This window comes from Mesoplodon densirostris, chromosome 5 (assembly GCF_025265405.1).
Source record: "Mesoplodon densirostris isolate mMesDen1 chromosome 5, mMesDen1 primary haplotype, whole genome shotgun sequence".
NCBI classification, from domain to species: Eukaryota; Metazoa; Chordata; class Mammalia; order Artiodactyla; family Ziphiidae; genus Mesoplodon; species Mesoplodon densirostris.
In genome coordinates this window covers 15,701,560-15,725,196 of record NC_082665.1, presented here as the reverse complement: position 1 = coordinate 15,725,196, position 23,637 = coordinate 15,701,560, and the positions used below count along the sequence as shown (strand labels likewise).

The window sequence follows — 23,637 nt, the reverse complement described above, 5'->3', positions numbered from 1 at the left end:
GCTGGGAATCTCTCTTGGCACCTCCACGCCCACTTTTCAGCTTGCTCTCTGGTTTAGGAAGTGACCTTTGGAGTCAGAATCACTGGACTCTCATGGCTCATAGATCAAACATGGGTTCTGGCTGGATTGAGCCAATAGGAGGCCATCAGAAAATCAGAATCTTGAAAAAGTGTCATCATGGTTCCACTGGCTCCACTCCATCTGGACCTCAGGTTTACAATGAATGCATTTCTACCCTGAAGGCCACAGCTCCTGTTGGATGAACTTTTAAGGGAGTCTACAGATTCTGGTAACTGGTCTTTTAGACTTGGGGGTGGTAACAGCTCCCCATTATTTCCACCTTTAGCTCTGCGCACTACTCAGGAAATAGACCCTCATGAAACTGCCTTCATTGCCCCAATGGACAGTGCCAGGGGGTTCCTGCCTTGACCCTTAGGTGAGAAATGTTTATGATTTACCCAAAGGTAAACAATGAGTAAAGGAAAGAATAAAACCAAGATTAAAGAATCATCTTGGGTCCTTGAAAAGAAACTGGAGGGATCTAGTCAAACTTAAAGTAAAATTTCTGTTGGAGGAATAAAGACAAAAATCCCACCTAAAGACCAACAGCCCTTCTGTGGTTCACCAGCCAGCTTCTGAATCATCTCCTATGCAGTTCCTCTAAAGATGCTCAGAGAACCACCAATAAACCTGAGCTGATGATCTTGGACCTCTTTTAGATAGTCACCCATAAAACTGACACCAAAAACTGACACCAAATCTTACCTGTAGAAAACCAGAGTTTTAATATTCTGATCATAAATTGATTCCACCTTTCCCCCTGTTATCACTAAAACTCTCCAATGTCCTAAATATACTGTCAGGAAAAAGAAATCCTTTTACTTCGGCTTAACATCACCATCTTTTCATGATTCATAGCTAAATAAATAATTTTAAACTACAAAACAATGTGCTTTGGAATGAAAATTTTAGGACACAACTCAAGAAAGCCCAACCCATTGTCTTAGGGCCATATTCTAGACCCTGGAACAAATGTGGGGTAGAAAATGCCACTGTGGATTCTATTGATGCTGTGATTAAAGGTAACAAAGTATCCTTTGAAAGATCTGAAGTGAAGAATAATGTTGTCTTAAAAATGATAGTTTGAGAGAAAATTCTCATGATGAGGACCAACTCTTTCTCTGATTCAGCTGTTCATTCTGTGTAAATCACAAAACTGCTCTGGTGTGTCCCCATACTAAAGAGTAGCAAGTTCAAAGGCCATCTCCTCTGTAATCTTCTATTTCATCTGTTCAGATGGGCACAGGGTCATCTGAGGAAGTCACCTGCAGAAGTATTTGGTGGAGTAGTGAAATGCCTGTCTTCATGCGATTGGTGATGGTGGTAGGGAGCACACCTCTCCCACATAAGGAAAAATTAGGATAATCTGGAAAGTCTCTCACACTTTACCCTTTGTAGACCGCTGTTTTCATAGGTTGAAGAGCAGGAGAGGTCAGTGAGAGCACGATTGGAGTGATTGTTAATGAGACTTGAATGGTGTACCTGGCTGCATGTTCTGTGGCATTGGTTAGAAGTTTTTAGCACTCATTGCTAATTCAGGGGTAAAAAGAACAATCACATTTGATAAAATTTAAATGGCTTTTAATGTCACATAGAGCAATAAAACTGACTAGGTGTTTGGTCCATCTTATAGCCCATCTTTCTACTTTAAATAAGCACAATATCAACTATCTCAGACAAATTAGAGCCTCTGTAATCCTTTGATAATTGATGCTAGCATCTTACTATTGCTGTCAGGAGTGTCCAACTCAGTTACAACCTACCTCTCTTAGGTTATACCATAAGGCCCTCTTTCCTACTTCCTCTGTAGAGGAATAGAACCTCCCATCTCCACATCCCCAGTCTAGCATTCTTATAAATGCGAAGGGAGTTGCTGTTTAGCTAACCCTGGAACCCTTCCTCCTCCCCTCCCTTCCTTCTTCCCTTCCTTCCTTTTAGTCTATTAGTCCTAAATTTTTGAATTAATACATTTTGTGGGTATATAATCTCCTTTGCTAGCATGTTATAATTTTTTTGGGCCTGGGTTACACTTGTGTCTTTTAAATTACAAAAGACTTCTGAGATTGCAAGGCAAATGCAGACATTTATATCCAGGAAGAATCTTTTCAATATGGACCCTTGTTTGAAAGATCTGATGTGCTTTGTGAGTTTCTGGGAACTTGCAATATTTTGTAATATCTTTGGGGAGAAAAATAAGATCTGGAAAACATAAAGGGGGAAGTAAGGAGGGAAAGTATGAATCCAAGTTCTTTCCAAGAAAGTTTAAAAATGGAGGAGATGAGTGAAGTTTTATATTTTGGGGGTAATTTCATGGCCTCGGTTGGATTCATTTACACATTTAATAGGGCTAACATCCTAAACTGTGTGAGCCAGTCCTTGGGAGCAGTGGTGGAGAGGCTGATAATAAGGGGAAAATAAAATGCTGCACAAGTTACCAACATGGATGACATAATTTTAAGGTCAAAGTGATTGAGTGCAGATAAAGGTCACTGGAGAGAGACAGAAAGAAATTAGGGAAAGTTTCAAGTACAGAATTAGTCCGGCCCTCTGTATATGTGGGGTTTGCATCTGGAAATTTCACTCAGTGGTTGGTTGAATCTGTGGATGTGAAACCGACGGATATGGAGGTCAACTGTGTTCATTGTACTTCGCCATTTTGCAGAAGAGACTTGAGCATCTGTGGATTTTGGTACCTGCTGCAGCTCCTGGAAACAATCTCCTGGCGATACCAAAGAACTGCTGTAATCAGTGGCATCTGACTTGAGTCTTCAAGTCAGGTTTGGATTTGGAGAGACGGAAGTGCTGAGAGAGAGGAGGAAATAAAAAGTTTCCACAAAAACAGGAAAACATGATCCACACACAAGTTATAGATGTTGGTTGGTTCTGGGTCAATGAAATTAACCTGGTGTGTGTCTCCTAGTAGCATTATTTTCCAGAGTAAGTCAGAAGGAAATCATCCCGGAAATCTATGATGAGATCATTAAACATTTCAGGGAAAGATACCCTTGCAATTTATTTCATTTGTAACCTGCATGTTTATGAATCACTCTATTTATTGGAATGTTGTGAAAAGGTCAAAACTAATTATATATTTGTTATGATGAGCTTAAAATTCTAGCTGTCATTTGTTACCTTGTTTCCCTTGAGACAATGTAGACTCAATTCCATCCCTACATTGGAGTTCAGAGTGTCATTTTTTAAAGCTTTAATGAAAATGTTTCTTTCATCACTATAATTTGGCTTATTATGCTTAATGCCATAAATTACTTTTAAATCTTGGCATGGCTTTATTAAAATGGTCTCATTTAAATTTGCTGCTCTAGGTACAGAATTCATCATGAAGACAAGAAAAAGCAGCCTGCAACTTCAGAGACAGTCTGGAAGTAGCTTAATGACAGATATAAAAGTACTGAAGACATTATCGACACATTTAAAATTCTTTCTTATGTTGGTTACTTGAAAATCTTTATCTTGTGTGTGTGTGTGTTTTCTGAGATTGTTATATTTTTTGCTCTTACTGAAGAAGTTGCCAGCATGTACTTCTTGCGGGTAGATAGGAATTCAAATCCTAGAAAACTCAATGGCATTTTCAATTATAGTCTTTAAAAATCAAGTGTCCCAACAAAATTTCACCTTTGAAATGTGACCTATTCAATTCCAATGTTCTCAAAGGCAAGGACTATATCTTCCTCAAAACTTGCTCCAAAGATTGTCATTCATTATTCAGGAAGACTTTGTTTATTACTTGCTATATGCAAGAGGCTAAAAAACCTTTATAGAGTGATTGATATTTCAAAGAAATATGCTCATTCATTCTAGAAGTTTATGATCAGCTGGGAATTTACAATCTAATGGTGTCCTTTGAGATTACTGAAAACATGATGAGCCTTGAGATACAGTAATTATCATATCATGCCATTCATATGTTTTTACTATGATTTGAATGACTTGCCTTATGAATGAGAAGTGTTCAAAAAGAAATTTCAAATCTGTAATACAACTAATTCACAGATTTGGTGGAGAGTTCATTTTGTTATGTATTAAGGGTTAGAATGCTTAAATATTGCTTCTAGGAAACAACAATAAGCAAACATCGATAGGTAGAGGAAATTCTTTATCTGTTCTATTAAATGATGGTTCTTTAAAAATTGCTCCATGGATAGTACTTTAAAAATTCAGTCAAGGTTTGCATTAAAATAAAAAGACTGGATTGTATAGTGCCATGGTTAAGAGCCTCTGGACTCTGAGAGATTGAAGTTAGAATCTTGGTTCTTTAAACAGCAGGCAGTTTGAGTTTGGGGAGCTACTTAACCTTTTTCCTTACAGTTTCCGTTTTTTTTTGTGATGGGAGAGTATAACTTTGTAAGGCTGTTGAGAGGATGCTATGAGATCATGTACACTTGGGACAAAGCCTGAATTTGGTCAATGGTACTTATCCTCCAAAAGTTAGGAAAGAACCACTGTGGTTGCGATGATGGAGCAGGGTTATGCTGCACCGTTTGCCACTTCATGGTTAAGTGACTTTGGGCAAGATATTTAACCTCTCTGAATTTCTGTTTCTAACTTGGTAAAAAATATTTCCTTTAGGGTTACTATGACTATTACATGAGCAAATGTTGTGAAGTACATACAATGTACCTGGATTTAGCTCATCCTTGTTAAATGATAGCTGTTATTGCAATCATTAACATATGATGACATGATCTTGACATTTACTAAGAGCATAGCTCAGGTCAGACTAAAACAATGGGATCTATCTATCTATCTTTATCTATCTATCTAATCTATCTATCTAACCTATCTATCTATCATCTAATCTATCTATCTATCATCTATCTATGTATCTATGTATCTATCTATCATCTATCATCATCTATCATCATCTATATTGCCATATATCTATATGTGTAAAATATTTCTCATAATATCCAAGTGAAATGTCAAAGTCAATCTGACTCCTTCCAGGTCATCCTGGATTACTTTGATGGAGGACAGTGGTCCCTTACCTTCTGTTGGCTCCTTTGCATGACATCAGTAGAGGTTTCAGCTTTGTTAGTGAAACTGTGTGGCTGTCAAGAAGAGAAAGCTTGAGACCAATGAGCAAAATGTCCTAGGACTTATTGTCCAAATTAAGATACTTGTGTGAAGGGCAGGGGGAGCCTAAATTACAGGACTTCACAATTTCAGGCTTAATGCAGAACCATTCAGGACAAACTAGGATGTCTAGGCACTCTACTAATGAAGAAAAAAGGATAGGAAATGAGGGGTGAAAGGAAGGAAGAAGGATATGAATGTAAATAAACAAACAAACCAGTCAATACATGTCCACGAATCCATTTTGGAGTCTCAGTTAACCTACTAGGCTGTGTAAAAATGGAGTAACTTCTTTAATTGTGTATCTTATGGACAAAGCTTAAAAACAAGTCTCTCTGGTAAGCCTGTGACTTACTATGAGTACACTCACCTGCAAAGCCAGCCTGTTTCTGGATTTCTAAACATCAGCACGTCAAGATGGTCATTTCACTCCCAAGGCTTATGGGACTTTGAGTTACTACTTGTAAATGTAGTGTATATGTCTCCACTCTGGAGGATTTACTGTTCCTATTTTGTCCTGCTTCTTTCTTCTACATGGTCATTATTTTAAAAAAATATGACTGGAGAGAAGTTTCCCTCCATATACAGGATTAGACCTGAACAAACCTGAGAACTGAGCGTGCCTTTGAAGTCCCAGCCTCACCTTTTATCACCTCTTCCCCACCTCAGTAGGCACCTTCTCTAAGCACTCCATTACCTTAGGTAGAATGGCTTACTTGCCCTAACCCTGTGCACTTCTGACAGTGAATGCCTGTCCTCTCCTTCATCAGTGAATGCCTGTTCTCTCCTTGTTGTAAGCTGGAGGATCTAAATAATAAATGACTTGAGCAAGTAGACTATAATTTGAGCCACTTTCTTACCTGATGCATTGGCTCCTCTGATGTTGGAGAGACTCTGGTGGGCTTTACATTTTGGAACTGATAGACTTTAAGTTTCTTTAAAAATCACACTGCATATATAGCTCTTAGGGATACCTTTCTCAGAATAGGCACTCTTAATTGTGTTCCTCCTTTAAAACAACAATCGCAGGAGCTTCTTAATTAAGAAACTATTTAGTCCTTTTAGGTCAGGCAAAGAGTTGAACTAAAGCAGTAACTGCTGAGATAGAGAAAAGAATGCTGGTCAAATATAGTTTATCTTCACCTAGTTTTCTTTAACCTACTTCCTTCTTATTTCTGTCTCTCTCCAGCATCTTCTAGACTAAGAATGGAAAACTCTGAGCCCCATATGTATCAGCAACCCCATGGGGCCAATGCAAATAGTGAATGGTTTCTCTTCCATTTTCTCTACACTGAAGGCAAGAAAGGCTCAGATTTGAAACTTGAAAGGAAAATAAATCTTAACTGTAAACATCGTATTTCAATCAACACTGACTTCCCTTTCTCTTCTTGAATATTTCACCTGAGCCATCTTTTCCAATTAACATCGAGAAATTGCTGAAGGAAGAAATGTTAGATCCAGTTTTTAATTAACTTTGCCATTGATTTCTACATAACTGTGTATGAGTCACTGTTCTTCAGAGGAAGGGATAAAAATCTCAAAGATTAATAGTTGATCTCAAGGATTTTTTCTGGACCAGGTTCCAGATATTCTGTAGTTTCTTCTTTTTCTCTTCTCTGAACTCATTAGCTTACTCTGTTCTTCACTGCACCACACACAAACACACACAGAAACATATGCCCATGTGTACACATCAAAGGAGCTTTCAGAATAAAAATACTGGGGGGAACGGAAGATGATTATATATTACATTTAATAGTTAATATAAAAAAGCCCTGTTCTGCAGTTTTGCCTAGTTCAATATATTATGCCTTGAATAAAAATTCAGCTATCAATAAGTGAGGAGGAAAGTGGTTAATGGGCTTTAAAATATCTAGAAGCCAGATTGACACACACACTTTACATATTAGAAGTTGATATATTTTTTTCCCCACAAATTACTATAACTGTATGTGAAAGGATACAACACTGTAATATTTCCTGAAATGAGAGAAAATATTGTACTGTTAAATTAGAAAATGTAAAATAGAATTCCTTTAGTATAATTTTTAATGAACTGAATAAACTGCATATTTGCCCTGTCATATTTTCATATCACTCTAGTTCATTTTCAGCTAGTTGGATTCATCATATTTCTATTTGTAATTTTTAAATATAAGCAGCTTAATGCAGTTTTATGAGCTACATTGTCTTCTGTTTGTTGTTAATAAAACTCGAATTGATCCGAAATCTAAGTGTTGATTACAATCACTGAAAAATATCTGTCCAGTATCTGTTATTGCTATTTTAAAGGTCATTATTTTTTCCTTTTTATGTCTGGAACTATTTTTGTACTTTAGAGGGACTAGATTAAAAGTTTCTTTTAGTTGTAAAATAATCCTACAGAAACTAATGGGATTTAATTATATGAAATATTGATTCAATGCCTTCTCCTTTCCCATTGTTTTTTCCCAATACCTCAGCTCCCCAGCTGAGCATCCCTTCCTCCACACCCACTCCTCCACACCCAAATCCTGGTGTTTTCCTTGAACCCCCTCTTCTTTCCCTCATGACCACTTTCTGAATCTCTGGCTGTGTGACTTGTGCCTCTAAGTTACCTCTGTCATGTAGTGGTCTCTCTGGTACTCTGCTGGCCCAGGCTACAATATCCTTCCTCTGGGTTGCTGAACAAGGGAACATCTTGCTTCTCCTCCTCTCAGTCTTCTTTCTCTCAATTCTTTATTCTCAGCCAGACTGGTTGTTACTGCTTAGCCCCATTGTACCTCCATGCATTTTAGCCACCAAACTCCTTTTTCCTCCGTCATTCTGGCCCTAGTTCTCTCTTATTGCAGTGCCTTAGAATAACTACTTCCTCAGCTGGAATGCTTGCCTTCTCCATCTGATGTCTCTCTCTGCACTAGATTAACTCACCCTCCTTCAGATCTTAGCTGTACCTTCTTCCAGAAAGACTCCCTTGTCCCATCCCAGGTTCAAAACTACTGCATGTTCCAGCAGCTTCTGACCTCCATTGAGGAAGTGCTTAATCCTCCTTTGGGTAATAGAATGTTTTTTTTGTTGTTGTTCATTTTATTATAATATATGTGAGGGCAGGGACCACATCTCTCTTCCTTACCGTGGTATCCCCAGAACCTAGAATGGTGCCTCAAATGTGGTGGACACTTTTATTTTTTTGAATGAATCTTCCCTCTTTAGTATCCTTTTATATTCACAGATGTTCCAAGTACCAGTTAACTATTTATAAAATTAGATTTTAAAACACAAAAATGAATGGTTTCATTTTACTATAATCACTAGGTATTTGGTATAAACTAAAAGAATTTTTTAAACTCAGTCAGAAATTGTTCTATCAGGCTGAAAAGGTAAGAGGATTCATCAAAATAGCAAAGTAGACAGCTTCTGATACTTGGAAACCAAACATTGTGAATAAGAGCAAATAATGGGGAACAAACCAACACTCAAACTTATTCTGGAAAAAAAAAACCCTGTTGTTTTATTATTATTTAGAAAGAACACACAGCAATTTATTGGGATGAAAGAGAAAAGGTGAAATAAGTGAACATACAAATTCATTTCAAAATAATCCGTGCTGCTTCCCAAGTAATCTCTGTCTATGTGAGCTTTTGAAAGTTTTGTATTTCTTATATCTGTATGCATAATCAAGTTATGTATATAGATATATGGAAGCACAGTTGTCAGAAATCCTTTCTCCAAAAACCTGTAGCGAGCATATGTTTTTCTTCCTCAAAGCTTCCTACAGGTGTTTTCCTGGCTCATGCCACACTCTCTTTTCTCTGAGTTCGTCTTTGATGACAAGTAAGGATACTTGTGAAGGAAGATTTACCCTTAGTTCTCGACTTTTTCTTTAACTTTTTCTGATTTTTGAGTGAGATTCCCAGTTCTTCCATGATGGCATTGAAAGAGAGGCACTAGAGAACATGAAATAATAGAGCATCAGTTTAACCCACTAGCTCCATGGTTTCTTGATCTGTCTCTTGTCTAGGTTTTTATGATTATGAGATATTGGTCTAAGATAACTGTGCCACAGGTAAATCCCCAGCCAGTTCCCACACCACCTTCTCCACCCACTGCCCTCCCCACCCCCAACCTTTTCTACTTGTGGAAACTGATTCGACAAGTGAGCTGGACAAACTTTGGGGTTTTATTCACAAATGAAGTAGCATAAAACTACCCAGGTAGGCTCTCAAAATAGACAACTTACCTTTGCGGAGACACCAAAATAGAGTTAAATTAAGTCATTTCCCCCAGTGAGATGATCCAAACATTGATAGGATTATCAAGGCATACGGACACTTCAGTAATGCTATAGAAAATGAACAAACCTTCTCTACACCAAGGCTTTGTTTTTTTCTCCCATGAAACCTTACTTTGTTCCTAAAATAAAATCTAATTCTTGATGACTTTCCTTTCTGATAAAAAAAAAGAAAAAAAAAACAATTTTAAATTGTATATTTTCTCCAAAAAAACAGAGAGATCTGGCAGCAGCAATGATGCAGCTGTGGTTGAAATGAAAATAATATGGTACTGAACTGCACAGCAAAGACGATGGCATAATACAAAACAAAAATGGAATTATGATTATAAAATGTTATGCATATGCAGATGGCATATATATGCATATATATTACAATTACACTATTCTGTTCACATGCGCAATATATAAATGGTGTAATAAGACATAATTTGCTGTCATTTCTTCCAGCCAAGATAAGATCTTTGAGTGACAAATTTCTGCTTGTATAGAGATTTCTACAAAGTAGTGTTGTTTTTGATGAGATTGCTCCTAAAACTTTCTGTAAAAACCCAAAGGCTTTGGTAAAGTTTATGGAAGTGCAAGCATTATTCCTTTACCATTAACTCACAAAATAGACATAGTTGAAAGCCAAATGATAACATGTCACCAGATGATTTCTTTAGGATGTGAGTGCCTGATAGGAAGAAATTGGTGCCCCATGTGTGCAGAGTATGGAATGTCTTCTGTGGTCCTTGGGTATCAATGTGCAACATGTTTTTTTGAAAATTTACACTCCACTTTGTTCTATAAAAGAGCTGATGTATTTGATATAAGTAGTATTTTTAATTTATCTACTTGATTTGAAAACCAGACTTACAAATTTAGATTCTAGGTATAAATTATCCGCTTACCAGACATACACCTCTAAAAAAAACCTAGCAGTTTGCATATGAGTTCTCGTCTCTTTTATATCTAAGTGTTTATAGGATTTGAATTTCATTTCCACTTTCCTATGGTATGAAACTGAAAATTCAGGTCACGCATGTTAATTTTCTTTCAAATGGTAAGTTGTGGTTTCAGTGAATTGAGAGGGTGTCAGGCCATGCAAAGGAAAATTCAGAAATGTTTTCCATGAATTATACTTCAAAAAATGCTACAGCCAGTATGTCACAAATGAGATATAATTTTTGTAACATTATGTGATGTGAAATTTGTGTTGCTGCTAAGATGGAATGGGTATTTTATAGTGTCACTGTGGTAGACAGTGTTGTATTGGGGTTTGGCAAACTTTGTTCAGAAATTTATCTGAATGGAAGAAAGTTTTTTTGCACAGGACATTTCTGGTTTCAGAAAGTTCATTAAAGTGGAAGGAAGGGAGAGAGGGAAGGAAGGAGTGTCAAGTATTTTACATACGCTGTTACACATAAACCTCACAACAGCCTTATAAAGAAAGAGTTATTATGCCCATTATATAGATGGGGAAATTTACTATTAGAGATTTAAGTAACTTGCCTAAGAAATATGGCTCATAAGATGAAGAGCTTGCATTTGAACTCAGCCTGTCTGACTCCCCAAACTTAATTGCTTTCACTTGAAATCTGCTACACCATCATTAATTCTTTTTATTAAATTATTATAAAGCCTTTTCTGTGGATTCTTTCTCCATAAAACATGTTAAGAAATTATAATCTTTTTGTTTTATTTGAACTCTCAAATGTTTGATTTTAGACTCTTCACTTTGTTTTGCAATGAAACGACAAAAAAAGGGTCTCTAGATGTGACTCATGTGGAAGACACAACAAGTTTTATGACACAACCAGTTTTACTACACAACTTGAAATCCTTCCTTAACCTCTTTTGGGTAAAGGAGCAGTCATGGATCTTATCTTGACAATATGTATCGGTTTTTTCTTTAAGAACAAAATCCTCCTCCAAATTTTTTATTGCCTTAAAATACAACAAGCTTCTTTTCTTTTCTTTTCTTTCTTTCTTTTTCTTTTTCTTTTTTGATTAACCCTGGGTATTTATTTCTTGCTGCCTGTGTGAGAGTGAATATAAATATAGTTTTATCAGGGGTCTGGTTTCTCTGTCTTTGGTCACAAACTGTGATTTCTTTTTGATTTTTACTTTGTCTCCAACTGTCAAAAAGAAAATGGCAAGATATTGGGGCTGACCTTTCTGCTTCCAAGTTTTTGCTGTAGTCACAAAGAAAGATGACCTTTAAGGCCCTTACCAGCCATGAACTTGAGCAAACCACACACTCTCATATCCACAGGAAATGAAACTGTGAAGGTCATCTTTCAGCACAGAGTGGCATGAGAAGGGCTCATATTCATTAATCAATTTGCCTATTGTAATCTAAGAACTAAAAACATATATAACATATAAAGACTGAGCTTCTGAACTAGGATCAAAATTATAGTTGCTTTCCACAACTTTTACTTCTGGACTTGGTTTTCATGAACCCCTTCATGTTCATACAGCCACAGAAAAAACTATATTTAAAGCATGAAGGTTTACATTTCTAAACTCCTTCATTAGAAAGTATCAAGCATAATGGTGTCCACCTAGCTGCTTTGCTCTAAAGGCAGGGAAACTAGGGGTAGGATACTGCAGCAGTATCCTCCAGTGCTTTGCAGACTCTAAAGTCCCCTGGTAGCTTGGATCCTAGGTCCTCCCATTTTTCTCTGGTGGATGGAATTCATATTTTTAGTGAATCTACATACATCACCATGAATTATAGCTATGAGTTGGCTCCTGGTGTCAGAATGCTGGAATTGAAGTTTCAGCTATGCTGCTTAGTAGCTGTGTTACACTGAACAGGGTGTTTATTTTCTCTTTGACTCAAGTTTTCTTATCTGTAAAATGGAAACAATAGTAGAGTCCTTTTCATAGAACTATTATGAGAATCATTAAGTTGACATACATAAAACACTTAGCATAATACCTGGCACATAGTAAGTATTCTCTTTCTTTAAAATAAAATGTTATACATCACTAGAAATATTTTAAGTCTACAGCACTCCCTGATCTATCATCTATCATCTATCTATCTGTCTATTTTTTTTTAGTGAAGTGGAAAAACAATGACAATTTGATGCTTCTTTAATTTTAACCTTTGTATGCCCTTCTCTGCACCAATTCCTTTGAAATTTTATATCAGAGTTTTAGTTCAAGTAGGTTCTATACATGTTTAAAGCATAGAATTTTCAGTGCCTATTATTATTTGTTTTACACAGCCCATAACATGTTTTGGTGTTTATGTAATAATAGGCTTTATGACAGCTTGTATCTTGCCCATGATAGGTGCTCATCTATAAGAAGAGAATGGAAACTAACTGCAGTTCCTTGCCATTTAAAAGTATTATCATCTTTGTGCATATGGACCCATTTACAATGAATCCCCATGATGATCAGTTTGATAAGAAAATTCACTTATAAAGAAATTTACAGTAGTAAATAAGGTGACTGCCAGTTTTGCTGTTCCTGGCACTATCCAAAGATAAAGTTAGGTGTGAGTGTGTGTTTGTGTGTATGTGTGACTTCTCTCATAGAAGAAAGGAAACTGAGAAATAGAAGTTAGTCTATTAGAGACTGTGGCTGAAACTTCAACTAACACTGTAGCTCTCTTGGCTTTAAAAGGAGAAGGACCTGCTTCTTTATTCTGCAGAATGTCATCCCTCTTCTCCACTTTTTCAGTGCCCGTGGTGTATCCCTCATGAGTCCCTTTTCTTTCCTTTCTCCTGCCTTCCTTTACATCCCCCTTTGGATTGTTTCTCTTTATAATTGCTGACTGCATGACATCTCCTTTGGATTAGCCCCAAATATTTGATTTCTTGGTACTAGAGTGAACCTGAACATAAATTATTCTCCACTCCTGATACCTTCATCCTTTTATTGCAAATACTGCCCTGGAAAGGTTGGGAGGAGCTAATCAAGTTCTTCTTGTTTTGTACTTAAAATAAACTGCCTTAGGGAAAAAAAAAGTCTAGGGCGGAGAATGCTTTTTTTTGCTGTAGGAAAAGTTGTGTGTTAGAATTTGATTGTAGTTTACAATATTGAAAGAACCGAGGCTAAGCTTTCATACTGGTTGCAAACTTGGCATCAAGATGTGAGTATCAGATTGATTCTCGCTGTATATTTAACATTTATGTATTCAGTGCTTTCGTTCATTGGTACATTTAGAAGAACTACTTTGAATACGTAATTTTAAGGGTTTTTCTGACAAATTAGTTTTTAGAAGGTCTGGCCTAGCCAAGAATATAATACAGATTTTACATTTTTTATAGTTTTCTCCCTTTAATTTATTAGGCTCCTTATTCAAAGACATTTGAAGTGTTCTGTGACATTGTCTAGTAAATTTTCACCATATGCTTAGAAGAAAAGAAGGATATAGATAACATTAATGTCATTTTATAGTAAAAATCTTTCATTTTATGTATAGATCTTCTTTAACTTAAAGGCAGGCTGTGATTTGAAGTCTTTTGTAAAGACCGTTCTCAGTAAAATATAGAATATAAGTAAATACAGAGGGGATAGGTTGCTGAGAAATAATGCGATTATTACTACTATTACTATTATTTCCTTGGTTTTGTCAAATTATTGCCGTAGCTGTGTGGAGACAGTGTCTCAATGGATTTTTTTAAACAAGAAGGACTAAGCATTCACATTCTTAATACTTTTAAGCTCTGAGGTCTAATGTGGTGTAAACCTATAATGTTCAACATGCTTTGGGCCTAGAGTCAGGAATTTTTTTAAGGAACACGACAGAAGAATCCTACTCGTATGTTTGCTACCTGAAGGCTTTGGACAGTCTGGTCACCTATCTGCACAAGTGTTTTATTTCTTCACAGGATAATTGATAATCTAAGAACAGTGATCAGACTTTAATCATCCTGCATTAATTACAGGAAGGAATAGGGAAGGGGAGTCTTGGAGTAACTATACAGGCGCCATCTTTGTGTGCAGTTCTCGTGTTCCAGAACTCAGAATTTAGGCATCATTTACTCTGGTTTTACCAATTTTCTGGGTTTATTCAGAATCCCTGGTCATCTTTCATGTAACCATCCTTAGGATTTTTAAAAAATGGATCTGTGAGGTTGAGAGTTAGTCACCATATTAGCTTTCAGAATAGTGGTTATGATGAATTGTACCCAGTAGCTAATGAAGAAGCTGATTCTCATCTCCTAAGTCTGTGCCAAAAATCTCAGGTGGAGGAAATTTCAACACTGAACAAAAATGTCAAAGTGTGCTTCCCGCCCTTATCCTCACCTGTGACCCAGCACCCATTCCTTTCACAGACCATTTCCCTGCTGATGCTTTAAACTGGCTCTTCATTGGTAACCACTCCCTACAGCCCTGTCTTGTCTTCCTTTGGCTATAGCACGTAGACATCCCTAACGCATTTTTCCTAGCTCCTTTTAATGCCATGTTTTCACCATCTTTATGTCCCTTCACCTCTTTTTTTCCCTATTTCATTTTTGTTCCTACACCTAAGGCTTGATGCTGACATTTTGGCTCTCTCAGATTCTAGATTTAAGCTTCTAATTCTTTGCATGAAGGCATGCCCTAGAATTCTTTGTTTTCCAATCTGAGGTCTTTAAACCAAAAAAATATATCTATGGGGGACACAAGGTTACTTGATGGGGCCAGATACAAAGGATCATCTTTCTTTTTTTTTTTTTGCAGTGCACGGGCCTCTCACTGTTGTGGCCTCTCCCGTTGCAGAGCATAGGCTCCGGACGCACAGGCTCAGCATCCATGGCTCACGGGCCCAGCCTCTCCGTGGCATGTGGGATATTCCCGGACCGGGGCACGAACCCGTGTCCACTGTATCTGCAGGCTGACTCTCAACCACTGTGCCACCAGGGAAGCCCCCATTTTTATTTAAATATTTTATTTAGAAAACTTTTTCTTCTATTAAATTAAATGTAACTATAATGTTGAATGTTATTCTCTCTCTCTCTCTCTCTCTCTCTCTCTCTCTCTCTCTATATATATATATATATATATATATATATATATATATACATATATACACATTTTTTAAAGAATTCTTACATTTTTCACTTGGGGTGGCTGTCCAGCGCTATACTCCCAAGCTCTTAGGGTATAGGAAAATTTATTCTCTTTTAACCTTAGTGATAATTTTGTAGAAAACTTTGGAATGTGAAGTTAACACTGAGGCAGAACATTTTGATATTGATTTATGTACTTTTTCCAATTCTTCTGAATCTCAACTCTTTTTTCTACTTTTACAGTTGCAACAAAAGCTTTTATATGCATTGCCCACAGGGTAGAATGACATAGAAAATTAAAAAAAAGGTAAATTGCAGCTTTGAGTTCTTAAATAAACCTGTATAGACCTATGGAAGCTATTGCCATCTTTGAAGCAATTAATTACAACAGCCAGGTGTTTGAAAGAAGAAAAAAGATGGTGCTTTGAATTGTAAATTTGCCTTAGAGCCTTCAGGATCCAGCATATAGGACTGGGCATAGTGGTGGAGATAGGACTGTTCAGTGTCTGCTTTCAAGGAGAAACATCCAACAAGGTGATGATGCATCCTAGACGCTGAGGAACACCTTAGAAGGGCCCCCTCACTTGCCACTTCTGGGGTTAAACTCCCAAGAGGTGGGACAAGGAAAATAGCCTGACAGGTGAGGGGACCTAAGAACACAGGGAAATTGTGCCCACTCTCTGTCCTAGACTCTCAAAGGAAGCAGTCACTTGAGTGGAGAACTGTCCTCTGTCTCCCATGGCCTCTGAATAGTCTCAAGAGCAGCTGCCTCAGAAAGGGCACAGAAGTGGCAGACGGGTATCCCATTCAAGCCTGATGGCCGAAGAACAGACAGTTGTTTCTGCAGTGAGGATAAACTTCAGGTGGGCTCACATGCCCAAGGGTAAGCAGCTCTATTTGCCTAAAAGTGGCATAAATGTTGGTCTGCATGCCAAACTAAAGTGCCCACAGTGTCTTCTCCTCTCTGGAGTCATGGCAAGAGGCCAATGTAACTTTCTTCTCCAGCCCTCTAGCTTTTCTTTGTCTTCCTTACATCTCCAAAGCCTGCATCAGCCCCTCTTGCAAGCTAGGAGCCTGCATGCTTCCTCTGGATTTGGTATCATATGAACGTGACCAGGCTCTGTTCTGATAGCCTGAGTTAGTACCATGGGGACTGATGTTCCCTCATTTCACAGAGAAGAAGGCCTGGTCCTTCTGGCAACTCAGAAGCTGAGTTAGGGCCATAAAAATAAAATGCCAATAAATTCTTTGCATGCCTCTTTTCATGCAGAGAATGGCCCTGCCTTTGAGGTAAATTGACTCTGATGTAGGTTTTCAGATCCCCATAGTACCCATAGATATAGCACAGGGAGTCCTTGGGGTACCAGCTTATACCCACATGTAGTGGATACACTTTTTTCTCAAGCTACAAACCCAGGTATACAGAACACAGAAAACAAAAAAACTACGCAATGCCATTAAAAAAATAACAGAATTCACCGTAGCTTATCGGTCCCCATATGCTAGTGGATCTTGTCAACTCAAGGTAACTCACTTTTGGTTTAAAACTAAGTTTTCGCTTGGTTAATGGCTCAGATAATACATGCCTCTTCCCAACTCCCTTCTCCCTTTTTCTTTTCCAGGGGTGTCTGGGCTTAGGAGAGGTTGATAGAGGGTCTTGGCATTGGTGATAGTGAGAGCAGCTGGTCCATGGCCACCCTCTATCCTTTTGATTCCCCCTGGGGTGTGACATCCTGCCAGGCCATGGATGCTGCTCTCTATCTCTGCTGCATCATCTGAGATGCCTGTGGTCTCACCATGGTCTCCATGTCAGGTCTACACTGAATCGTTCCCCTTCCAGCCTCAAATCTTCCAATCCACTGGTTCTCTCAGCCCTTCCACAAAGCTCTTTGTTGGGAAAGGCCATGAATTTTTAGATGCTTTCCCTGGAATGTTTTGAGGTTAAGCAAGACTATGAAGCTGTTCAAAGGATCACTGCCTAGACATTGGTATTCTACCATTCAGGAGACAGTTGGATGTATGATATCTCTACATGTCTTGCCGTCTCCTGGTTTACAAACTGTGAACACAACAATGGCACTTTCTGTTCAGGATCCGCCCTGAAATTTTCTGAGGTTTCTATTTTCCTGTCCCTCTAAGTTAGGACTTGGCTCAGGGATGGTCATTAGGCCTTCTCAGAGATTCGGGTAGCATCTAAGCTTAATGATTTCCCTTTAATATTTTCTTTCTTTCCTAGTGGTCAAAAATGGGTCAGGAATTGGAAAAAGAGGTAGGAGAACATTATTATGTATATTTCCTCAACCTTGACCCTCTGGGTTTTAGTTTTTGCTAATTAGACATAAACTTTTTGAATTAAAACAACTAACTTATTTAACAAAGCACTTAGCTGTGAAGATTGAAAGCCATGGTTTTTATGATTTTTGTCTGTGCTACAAGTTTGTAAAATCCACTTAAAACTGAAAAGCTAAGAGTTTCAGTCATCTCTAGCTTGCAAGCAATACATATAAAAATCTTGATGCTTGATGGTGGAGGAAGGTAGGGGTAAAATCAATGGAAAATAAAAGCACATCATCCTTTTCCTTTGTTTCCTTTCGTCTCTCTTTAGCAATTATTTAAGTTCCACTTACAGAATAGAGAGTTTCCAGAGCACTCCAGCCCCATTGATCTCCCTCTTTCTGGAATCGTGATTAATTGGTTTCATAGCTTCGAATAGCTCCCTAAGTTTATTGCTCCCTTTTTTATACCTAGTCTATAGGCTCACCAAAGTAAAAAAATATTCTACTTCAGAAATCTTCCCTGTGTTTGTAATGATTTGCTTATGATTTATTGGATGGGAACCCTCTCAGTCTTTGATGCTATGATAGCTGTTTTTCTCTATATCCAGAGCCAGACATTCTATCCTAACTATTGGCAGGGCAAGGTAATTCTGTTTATTACCATAAGAATTTAATGTGTTCAACATAACCACACAATATTAATAAATATATATATATATATATATATACAAATATGTTAATGTATATACATATATGCTTAAGTGTGTGTGTGTGCATATATATATATATATATATATATATATATATATATATATATATATATATACATAAATTCTCCAAGTTTTTTTTTCACTGCTTCTACATTTTAACTTTCTTCCCACTTTCTACTAGAATTAAAAAATACAGTGCTTGGAAGAGAACTTTAACTGCAACCCCCTCTTTCCACAGATGACAGAACTGAGGATGAGGGAAGTACAATGACTTGCCTAAAGACACATAGCCATTCAGCAGCAGTACAGAGACTTGGATTCTTGGCTTGTGATTCCCAAGTCACCTTTCCATTGGGCCACAAACATCTTTCAGAGTTTAGTTTACATGGTGGTGCCAACTTGTACATTTGAAAAGTTATTTCTAAATGGATGTTAATTGCTTTTTGGCCTTTCTGCTAATTAATGAATGTTTGGGTTTCCAGGCAAAGAAAAGCCTCTTTACACAATTACAGAAATAATCTGATTAGAAAGACTTTTCCAAATCACTTGCTAAATAAGTTAATCAGACTACAGAAGAAATAAAACCAAGGACACTTGGATATCTGATAATGTGCCAAGTGACCACGAGGAAAGATAAATACCAAATGAGAGCAGGCTATCTATAGACGGTAGTTTTTTAGTTCTTATGGTTGGTAAAGACTAAGTGATTAGAAGAACATTCGTTTTTGAAGTTGGAAAATCGGAATATTTTAATATTTTAAGTCTGAACCCTCCAGTTGAAAAAAGACAAAAAATTCTGGCTAAGCTAAATTAAAAATTTTAATCACTAAGGAGAACTACAGTAACTTCTTTACATCACTCAGGTTTTACTCATTATTTTTGTGTGTATCTGGATGTATACATTGTAATGTGGAAAATCATTGCTCTGCAGTACGGCCAATTAGTCATGTTTGGGCTGACAACTACAAAGCTCAGATTCTGCAGGGTGCTGAAACCACATAACACATTTGTAATGTTGGTTTTCTATCACAAGAATGCCTTTCTCTTTGCAAATACAATTTCTTTGAAAATTTAAAGGAGAATCCCATTTTCCATGATACCAGTCTCTGTGGAAAGGATTTTGAAAGCAAGAATGATTTTAATATGCTTGTGCATCTGGACATAAAATTCCATAACTGTGAGAAGCATAATGAGATGGTTCCTAAAGGCAAGTTAAAACTGCACATTGAGCAGAATTGTTTCATTATCAATAAGAGTTAATTAATAATGCCACTTGGCACAGTGAGATGAGCAGAAAATAGTATAGGAAGTAAGAATACTTTGCTTTCCTTTTGCTTTTCAAGGCTGTTCAGGCTATTTTTAAATTGCTTACTAGGAAATAGACCTTAGAGTATAAGGGTCATGGGCTTTGAAACTAATTGGTATCCATTATTTTTCTGCTTTGCCACAGATGGCTCATATAGAACATAATATAGTGCTAGGCAAATGCAATGAGGTATTTAGAAATAATTTTCCTTGGATAGGTTTATAATCATATAATCCAGTTGATTTTCCTAAAGGCACAATCTCTATCTAACATGTGTTCCTTAGGTAGTTCTAATTTTGCTGGAAAAACTTTAAAATAATTCAATTTATAATTTTAGTCTAAAACAAAATAAGCTTTAGTTTTTCCCTTATTGCATTAGGTTATACAGCCTTGTTAAGAAACAAATTAGACAACATTACATGCTCCATAGTTGTTGATGTATTTTTCAATCTGTTCATACCTCTCTGCTCTCTTCCTAACTTTAAACAATATTTCTCAGAGTATAATCCACAGATAATCTGCCAGTGTTAATAAAAACTCACTCACACTTACCACCTAATTTGAAGTCACTCTGCTGTATTCAAGTTAATTTTAATAGAAACTCATGCTTACTAACTATTTTTCAGTAAAACAATGGTATTTAGGATTGTTGGAAGAAAACTCATGTAAGAAAAACTATTTTAAAAAACCCCTTATTGAAGATAATTTTAATGAAAAATCATGTACATGACCTAATTTTAGAAAAAATCCTGCTATATGTAAGCTAATTTTTATGCAAACCAATGTGCACAACTAGTTTTAAGCATTCATTTTCAGGTTTCATTAAAAATTCCAATTCCTGAACTACACTTACTTAGGAGGAACCTCTGCAGTTACAGCCGATAATCTGTATTTTGAATAATTTCCCCAGGTAGTTCAGATGTACACTGGAGTCTGAAAACTAGTGACATAAAAAATAGAGTTTGAAAATTTTTCTTTTATGTTCAAGACCCTTTTATTTTTCTAAATTCACTTAAAATGCAATGGCCCCTCTTGGGGTCACTGTGGTCTTAGTGGTCATTTACTTGATGGCAAGAATTGGTTGTCTGAGAGCATATATTATATAAAAGGAGAAAGAGGGAAGTATAAGAAACTCAGGGTCTGAAATGAATGGTGGATTTCTCAAGGGAGGGAGAAAGCACAGAGAGACAGCAGAAAACTACCTACTTGAATATCTTGAGTAGGCCTACCACTTACAGCTAAACAGGAAGATTATCAATTGAATATGACATTTCTATCTCAAAGATGTTCACAGATTCTTCTTGAATTCTCCTTAGAGAGGGTTTATTGAATATTTAGGGCTAAATATATGCTGTATATATTGCTTGAAATGAATGATCCTGCCTCTAGACTCGATCAATAAATAACAACAACTTCTTGAGTGCCAATTATACACAGAAGAGTATGCTTTAGGTCATTACTACACACTAGAGCCAACAGGGTACCTTAAAAACTGCTATTGTTCTACCCCCACTCCAGACTACTGAAATTAAAATTTCTAGAGTTGAGGTTCATATTTTCCACTGTATGTCTTCATAGATTGCCATTTTGGATCCTTCTCTTGGGTGCAATGAACTTGCCATTGATTTTTAATGCTTGTGAGAGGAAAAATGGTCTTAGAGATAGTTTGAACTTCTAAATTGAAAAACCTGTTTTCCAAACCAACTCTGTTTTAAGATGTGTGATAAATTGTATTTATTGCTCATGCTACCAGAGAGCAATACTTAATTTCTCTATAAGGAACTAACATCTGTTAACCAATATTTATTAACAGCCCTCTTATAAATGATTTAATTTTCTATGCCATTATATTATTTTATTTAATTATCAACACAAATGTAAGTCAGTATATTACCTTCATTTTTCAAATGAGGAAATTGAGATTCAGAGAAGTTTCAGAAAAAAAAAATCCCCGATAATAAGTGTTATTGCTTATTTAATGGCAACTCTGTGCTAGGCATGGTATTAGGTGTTTTGTACATTATCCCTGGATGAGATGCACATTATCATACAAGTGTTCCCTGTAGAACATTGGTCTGTCAATATGTTTTGGAGGAAAAAAGGTTCTGTGATCTAACAGGTTTGGGAAGTACTGTATACTTTTCCTTTTGTTGAAAATTCTCAATGTATTGTAACATATTAAACATACTGAAATGTCATGCAGTAAAGCGGCATTTGTCCTGGTGCTCCATGGGTTACCTGACCATGAACATCTTATTTGAGTAACACTTGCCAGTGAAAACCAGTTTGAAAAATACTCCTTCAACACAACCTTATGACCTAGAAACTATATCCCCCTATTGCATATTAAAAAACTAAGGCTCTGAGAAATTCAATTATTCGTCTACAGACATTCAGCAAGTGACTCCACTAGAATTTGAACCTAAATTTGGCTGATTTAGAAAATTCTCTTTTGATTCTAAGTCTAGGACTCTGGGTCATTGACTCTGATATCTATTTTGGAGTCAACAGTTATTAAGGCTGAAATAAAATTGTGGAAAGGATTAAATGTAATACAGTAAGTCCCCTACATACAGAGGAGTTCCATTCCGAGATCGTGTTCATAAGTCTAATTTGTTCATAAGTCCAAAAAAGTTAGCCTATGTATCCAATCGGCTATATAGTACTGTACTGTAATAGGTTTACTTTTCACACAAATAATACATAAAAAACAAACAAACACAGAAAATAAACGTTTTTAATCTTACAGTACAGTACCTTGAAAAGTACAGTAGTGCCAACTACATCACTGCTGCTTTTATGCTTGCTTTTGGACATCCTGGGCTTGAAATAAAGCTACTATACTACTGTACTCTATACAGTACTGTACAGCAAAGTCCACAAAAGCACAACCACTTGTAGAGAATGTATGCACGTGACAATGTACTCCGCATACAGGAGTTAACTTACATGACTGGACATGAGAACGCACGTTCGCATCTTTGAAAGTTCTCAACTTGAAGGTTGTATGTAGGGAACTTACTGTACTGTATGTTAAAACACTTTGAAACCATAAAATAATGTGTAACCATCAGAATTAGGTAGTATACAGTTTAAAGTAGTACATAAATATTAATTTTATCCAAACCTCTGAATGACACTTTTAAAGGATACTCTCTGTAGAAAGACGTTTTGTTACCATTAACCCTGATCATCTATACCTCATCAATCACCATTGAACTTTTTGGGTAGCATTTTTGATTTATTAAAGAGTCCTTGGGAATATAAATTTATGTAATTTGTGGTTTCTATATATAGAATCAATGAATTATGAATTATGTAATATTTATTTCAACATCTGATGTTTTTGATTATGAGGATGTGAACTCTGATCTAGGGCAAACAGTATGTTGCTTTTACCCCAATAACAGCTAATAAATGTCAGTGTAATTTATAGACATTTTCTTAAAAGTATATTTATTTAAAGAAGAAACCAAGACTGAGAAACAATCAGGACAAGAGTCAACTCTCCTAAACATGTTTTACTGGAGAAATCTAGAGTTGATTGAAGAGACTTGTGATTCAAAAATTGGAACCCATTTAAAGCTAAGCAAAGAGAAAGCAAAATGCTACATGATTGCACTGATGGCCTATCTCTACTTCTGAGAAATGTATTTTTGGGGATCACTTCACATGTCAAAAGGTAACCCCATTAAGGATAACAAAGACCAACTTATCCCATATTGAGGGAAGATGAAAGGCATCTTCAGTTCCCCTATTCACTGTGAAGAGGGAAAGAGCTCAGAGGGACAGCAGACATCCTGTCACAGCAAATTAAGTATGTAGTTGGCTTTCTATGTCACAAACTCAGTTAGAGTGAAAATTATTTACAGCATTTTAAATGCAGGTGGGAAATAAATCTACAAAGATCTGTAACTAATGT

General features: G+C 36.6%; 1 protein-coding gene across 6 annotated transcripts in view; it reads right to left on the bottom strand.

The window, feature by feature from the left end:
- Nucleotides 1-8,924: 8,924 nt before the first annotated feature.
- The window catches only part of GRIK1 (glutamate ionotropic receptor kainate type subunit 1), a 446,198-nt gene continuing 431,485 nt past the window's right edge, over nucleotides 8,925-23,637 (bottom strand). For 4 of the 6 annotated variants that reach the window (XM_060099769.1, XM_060099772.1, XM_060099775.1 and 1 more), the window contains one exon: nucleotides 8,925-9,080. In XM_060099769.1, coding sequence (XP_059955752.1) covers nucleotides 8,925-9,080 — 156 coding nt within the window. Of the gene's footprint in view, nucleotides 9,081-9,494; nucleotides 9,582-23,637 lie in introns of all 6 variants that reach the window. The other 2 variants (XM_060099767.1, XM_060099768.1) reach the window with 1 other exon arrangement.